This window comes from Mastigoproctus giganteus, chromosome 12 (assembly GCF_048544385.1).
Source record: "Mastigoproctus giganteus isolate SK-2022 chromosome 12, ASM4854438v1, whole genome shotgun sequence".
Taxonomy (NCBI): domain Eukaryota; kingdom Metazoa; phylum Arthropoda; class Arachnida; order Uropygi; family Thelyphonidae; genus Mastigoproctus; species Mastigoproctus giganteus.
In genome coordinates, this window is record NC_143586.1 from 6,063,075 (window position 1) to 6,070,143 (window position 7,069).

Genomic DNA, 7,069 nt, shown 5'->3' on the forward strand with positions numbered 1-7,069 from the left:
ATCACCTTCTTTGATCTTTTCACAATTCCCTTGTTATTCGTAGCCATATTTTTGTACGGGTTAGAAAACAATTTTTCCACAATAAAGTCACTTTCTTCCGTTAACACACTCGAAAAAGTCTGTTTATACTAACAAAAGTCTGTTTATACTACTATGCAAAACGGTAGATTTTTCACTTTTGTAAGCATATCAATTTATAAATTGATAAATTTATTCAATTTATAAGCATATAAATTAAAAGCAAATGACGAAACCTTCCATGACAAGCGCATAGCACATACCGAACAAGGATTAACGAGAAACATTCATGCTCGCGATTTTGTCACCCCTCCCACCCACTGAGCGCTGTTTTGACCGGGAAAAATAATTTTAGCCACGCCCATGTTTTTTATGGCAGAAAATGTTCACGGCGATTTAAAATTCACATTTTTTTAGGTTTCATTTTATATTAAATCAGCAATCGCGAATACGCAAAACCGCGAATAGTGGGGGTTTACTGTATATCTCAACTATATCAAAACATGATCAATGTTTTGATATAATTGACATTCAAATAGAGCTTGCTAGTGTTAGCCTGAATTGGCCAGAAAATTTGCAACAATTTCTGGCCAAGAGCGTCATGGCTATGGTTTCTCACTATCTATATTTTTCAGATTTAACCCTCTGTGATTTTTTTCTTGTTCTTGAAATTAAAATTTGCACTGAATGGATGGAGATTTCATTCATGACATTTCACTGATTAATGAATATGATTCATGATACAAAGGTGGGAAAGGCGATTGATGAAAGTAATCACTGTTTGCTACTTAACCAAGATCTGGATAAATGCAAGGTACTCCATTCGGTTAGCATTAATCCCAGAATAACATCCTAGTTAGGTTGTATCATGCTAAATGTTGTTGTTGTTATTTGGTTTTTAGGAGCATTAGCAGCTAAGGCCATATTGCTCCGGGGATATGCGGTGGTCATTCCCTGACCTTTCCGCATCCTCTGTATTTGGTGGTCACGGACTCGAACCCCGGCCTTATCAAGAAGCCTGTGCTATGCAGTGCTGTTCCTGCCCACCTGGCTACAGAGGTGCCTCATGCTAAATGTAGTGGAGAATGATAAATACTAATTGGTAATTCTACAGTCCAGCATGAATTTCCCTGAGCAGTGCAAACAGGCTGCTAGGACAGTTCATAGGGATTCTTTCAATGATATACAGGAATTTTGCCAGAAGAGTGGTAATTATCATGTTGTATATGGAAATGGCTAGGTTGCATGTTGAGTACTGCATAGTTTGGAAGCCTCGTTTTAAGAATGATGGCGCCTCCATAGCCAGGTGGGCAGGAGCAGCAGTGCGTAGCACATGCTTCTTGATTAGACCGGGGTTTGAGCCCGTGAGCCACCAAATACGGAGGATGCGGAAAGGTCAGGAATGACTACCACATATCCCCGGAGCAATATGGCCTTGGTTGCTCATGCTCCTAAAAACCAAATAACAACAACAATTAAGAATGATATAATTATGTCTGAACACTTTGAAGTCCCAACTAATCTCATTGCTCATAGAAGAGCAGTAAGATTAGTTAGGGACACAAAAGGATACTCTTACACACAAAAGGGGGAAAAAAAGGATACTCTTACTGTGAAAAATATGAATTCTGCAAATGAACCATCTGGAAAATTACATGAAAGAAATTGCAAGGAGAGCCAATTGAAGCGTTTAAGGTTCTAAATGTGTTGAGCAAACTGAGTATTGAAGATATCCTTACTCTTTCTTAGTTGACACATGTACACAATGGGACATAAATTTAAATTGAAAAAGGATGGTTGTGGGATAGATATGTGAAAATTTGCTCTCAGCCAACAAGTGATTGCTGGAAAAAAAAACTTTCATTTGGTGTTGTGGAAGTGGGTAGTTAAAATAAAAATAAGGAAGGATTGACAAATTATGGGTGAAAGAAATGAAAGAGGTGAAAGACTTGTGGAATTTGCAGAATCTCAAAGACTGTCAGTAATGAACACTTTTTTTCAAGAAAAGGGTGAACAGAAAGTGGACAAAAATGAAGAGTCCAAATTGATTAACAACTAATGAAATCGACTTCATCCTCACTAACAGAAGATATATTATGAATGATGTTACCCTCCTGAATAAGGTAAATGTTGGAAGTGATCACAGAATTGTAAGATGTGCACTTGAGTACTGTGTACAGGTCTGGAGGCCTCATTTTAGGAAGGATGTAGATTTGCTTGAGCGTGTACAGAGAAGAGCAACACGATTGGTGAGGGGAATGAAGGGATTCTCTTACCAAGAGAGGCTTAAGTTCTGCAAATTGCAGTGGCTGGAGACTAGGCACCTGCGCGGTGATCTGATTGAGGTCTATAAGGCCTTGAATGGGTTGAGCATGCTGAATTCTGATGGGATCCTTCCACTTGTTCAGATTACGAACCTACGGGGACACAAGTTCAAATTAAGAAAGGACAGATATAGAATAGATGTGCGGAAATTTGCCTTTAGCCAGCGGGTGGTTAATTGCTGGAACAAACTTCTATCTGTCGTTGTGGAAGTTGATAGGTTAAATAAATTTAAGGAGGAACTGGACAGGCATTTATTTGGAGGGAATGGTGTGATTTTTTTTTTTTTGGCTGATGCTGCATAAGCTGCTACACTTGCTTTCTTGCATCATGTGCCACAACTACTACTACTACTACTTGATATAGATGTAGGAAAGGAAAGGAAAAAACTGACTGGAGTAAATAATACAAAGGTCTTTGAGATAACAGAAGAGGAGAAAAAGCAGTATGTACTGGAACTTAAGAACAAGTTTGAGCTTCTGCAGACTGCTCAGGACCAAGATATTGACGAGGAATATTACAACTTTCTGGAAGTGATAAAGCCCAAGAAACCTATAGGGAAAAAGAAATCCAAAGAAGAAAAAATTAGTCAAGAAACACTTGTCATGATGAATCAAAGATGACAAATGAAGAGCAAGGAAAACACTGACAGGGAGAAAATTGAGTATACTGAGTTATGCAAAGCCATTAGAATGAGACTCGGAGAGGACATAAGAAGATTTAACACAAGAAAAGTAGAACAAGCATTAAGGGAAAACAAAGGATTTAAATCAGCAGCCATGAACAGTAATACGGAAAGACAAATGATACTGAAACTGAAGAATAGCGATAGTGTACTTATAAACAGCAGAGAAGGCATAATTCAAATAGCAGAAGACTACTATAGAGAATTATACAAGGAGCGAGGGAATGATGCCAGCAGTGGGGAAGGTGGATTGCGAAGTAGCAACACATACGACATACCCCGATATTCTTCCTGATGAGGTAGAACATGCATTGAAGAAAATGAAGAATCAGAAAGCCCCAGGGGAAGATGAAGTTATTGTAGAGTTATTAAAATTGGGAGGAAGAGACAACACAAAAACTGGCAAGGCTCTTCACAAAGTGCATTAGAAAAGGTGTGACACCTAAGCAGTGGAATAATGCAATCATAGTTTTGCTGCATAAAAAAGGAGATAAATCAGAAATTGGAAATTATAGACCAATTAGCTTGTTATCCCACATCTACAAGTTGTTCACAAGGGTCATTACTAACAGATTAGAAAGAATACTTGATGAGAATCAACCGAAAGAGCAAGCTGGCTTTAGGACAGGATTCTCAGCTATGGATCAACTTCACGTAATATCACAGCTAATGGAGAAAGCAAATGAATAAAAAACATCATTATGCCTGGCATTTGTGGATTATGAAAAGGCATTTGACTCCATACAGCATAAGGCAATGTTTCGGGCACTGGAAAGACAAGGCATAGATACCCCGCATATTATGATTTTGAAGAAAATATATGAGAATGCTACCTCCTTTATTAGACTAGACAAAGACAGTAGGAAATTTAAAATCGAGAAAGGAGTTCAAGAAGGAGACAATATCTCCGAAGCTGTTTACTGCTGCCCTTGAGGAAGCTTTCAGAAGATTAGACTGGTCGCAGAAAGGAGTCAGTGTGAATGGAGAGTACCTAAACCATTTACGATTTGCAGATGACATTGTGGTCATAAGCCACGATCCCAAAGAAATAGAGGAAAATCTTAATCAGTTATGCACAGTTAGTAAGGATTTTGGACTAAAGATGAATATGGCTAAAACAAAAGTAATGATGAACAAGTATGCCACAGAAAGAGAAATAATGATTGAAGGAGCAGTAATTGAAAAGGTGGAGTCATATACTTATCTAGGACAAGTTATTAGCTGTAATAATGATAAATGGCTGGAAGTCAAGAGAAGAATAGATTTTGGATGGATAGCATTCAGGAATTATAGTCGCATACTGAAGAGCAATATCCCAGTTTGGCTGAAACGTAAAATAATGAATCAATGTATACTCCCCACCATGACTTATGGAAGTGAAACTTGGTCACTCACCAAAAGAATGGAAGAGAAGCTGAGAACTACACAGCGAAGAATGGAACGAATTACATTGGGAATCAGACTGTTAGATAAGAAGAGAAACACATTGATTAGGCAGAAAACTCAAGTAAAGGACATTCTTATCAAAACTAAAGAAGTAAAATGGTCTTGGGCAGGACACATACCTCGAAGACATGATGATAGATGGACTACGAAAATAACAGAATGGTACCCAAGAGGAACTAGAAGAAAACCTGGAAGACAAAGGCGGAGATGGATAGATGAAATTCATGAGTTTGTGGGTAGTAAATGGATGGCCAGTGCTCAAAACAGAAGGAACTGGAAAGTTGCTGGAGAGGCCTTCATCCTGCAGTGGATTGAAAATGGCTGATGATGACAAATTATTAGAAGGGATGGATGAAGTGGATTTTTTTTTTTTTTTTTTTTCCTGATGCTGTACATGCTTTCTTGCATCATTTTTCCATTACTGATACTAATTGCAAAAATGTAATTAGTATTACTGGTGGAAATAGTGGAAAAACATAGTGACTCCACTACTTGCTTGATTTTCACTATTCTAATGAAAAGAGTTTTCTTCATTCTATATTAATTTTGTCTCAGAGCCAGTTCTTTTATTCTTCTTTATTCCAGGTTTTTTCAACTGTAGTATAAAAAAATCAGCCATTATATATATAATTTCAAATTTAAAGAATAAATGACAATAATGGATATAAGTTGATGTTATTTGTTGCAGAAGTATGTTATATTATAATGCTATACTTGGCTAAAGTATGCCATTTTTTGAAATATTTTCATATTTCAGTAAAATCAAACAGTTATCAGTATTAGTATAACCATATAATATTATTAGTGTTATGTAATAACTGTTTGCTTTTATTTAATTATCAAATGTAAAATAATTATATTGTTAAATATACATGTTGATAACAAAAATTAAATTTTGATTTGATAAAATGCATAATTAGTGGTAAGGAACTTCTCCTAACCACTTCCCACAGAGACCCGTGCATTCCACAACCTTCAGCATTTTAGCTTTTTTTTGGCCTCTAACCAAAAAAAAAATAGTTGGACACCCATGTTCTGTCTGCTTCTATCCTGCTGACATCTCTCTCTCTCTCTCTCTCATGCACAGCAAACTGAGTATTACTTGGCCAGACTGCTCTGTTCAGAAATACCAATATTTATACATCAGAATGTGTGTACAATTTACAGTCAGCTTACAAAGATTAAGTTTGTAATTTAAACTGTATCTTAATTATATTCACTAGTGTATATGCACTTTATTGGTAGTATGAAGTGCATGTAAGTTGACTAAAGCTTGGATATGAACTTTATCAATGGCAATTCCCCCTTCTGTGCTTAATGTGTAGAAGAAAGAATTGTCTTGTATTATTTGCTTGCTTGCCATCAAAAAATGACTATAAAAAATATGTGGGAGAATGTCACTTGATAAGATCAACATACTCACATTTGTTCCAGTTGTCTCTTTATCATATATCATACGTGCCACCACTGCAAAATAGTGGAAGTGGCTCTGAAAGGAGTTAAAACTTAACTTTTACTCATATTTGTCTAATTGTTGTTGTTGCAGGTAAAAATATTTTCTTATTGCCAGTATAATTTCAAAAAAATTGTCCAGAAATTATTGCATTCATTTATTGACATTAATATCATTTGATTTTAATGGAATTTGTGTTCTTAATGGATATTATGTTTGTTAAGAAAATCAGTTAAAATAAAAAAGGGTATCAAATTTGAATGTCCATGTTTATATAGAAAAACATGGACTTCTACAACTTATAGTTGTAGAAGTTTCCTTCAATATTCGCATTAATTTTGCAGTTATTTTGGCTTTACTTATTTAAATAATAATAATTATTGGTTTTTTTTTTTTTTTTTGTTACAGGACCAGCAAGAGAAAAACAGAAGCATCATAAACCAAGGCAGTTGGTTGAAGCTTCTTAGCAATACACACATCTTTCTTTAGCAGACTTATAATGGTGTTTCTTCCTGCTGGAAAAACCACTACATATGAATATGTTTATATTACACCTTAGTTCCCTGGACTATGTATTATCCAACAAAAGAATGAAATGATGTTTTCAGCATGACTACAACTTATTACTGTAATTCCATTGTATAAATGTGGTAATTTTGATAAAAATGTATAAGAAAGTATATTTTAATTGAAACTTTTTCATCGTGCTCAAACTGTTATAATAGGTAATGTTTAATGAAATATAGACACATTGATGCAGTACACAGAGTTTAGTAGTAATCTTATTATCTTAGTAGTTATCTTATTTTATTGCTACAGTGTTATTTAATTTTTAAAAAAAAATTAGACTGCAGATTAAATTTCAGCCAGATATAAAATTGAGTCATGTGGTCAATAGTTTTAAGGTATTTTGCATAAGCTGCTAATTTTTATGAATTGTACGCACCTAGAATGAAATTATGATAGTTCAATTTTTTTCAGATTGAAAGTTTTTGTACCTTGAAATTAATCAAAAAACAAAATTTTTCAAATGTTTCTAATTTTTTAAAAGTATTTTAAAGGAATTTATTTGATACCAAATATGTTTTTAGTAAACTTTTAGAACATTTGTGCCAGAAACATGAAATGCTGCTTCTATTTTACAT

General features: G+C 35.0%; 1 protein-coding gene across 2 annotated transcripts in view; it reads left to right on the forward strand.

Moving 5' to 3' along the window:
* The window catches only part of Vps20 (vacuolar protein sorting 20), a 50,140-nt gene extending 43,430 nt beyond the window's left edge, over nucleotides 1–6,710 (forward strand). For both annotated transcript variants that reach the window (XM_090386053.1, XM_090386055.1), the window contains exon 7: nucleotides 6,333–6,710. In XM_090386053.1, coding sequence (XP_090242179.1) covers nucleotides 6,333–6,391 — 59 coding nt within the window. In that variant the 3' untranslated portion in view covers nucleotides 6,392–6,710. The remainder of the gene's footprint in view (nucleotides 1–6,332) is intronic.
* The last annotated feature ends 359 nt before the right edge of the window (nucleotides 6,711–7,069 follow it).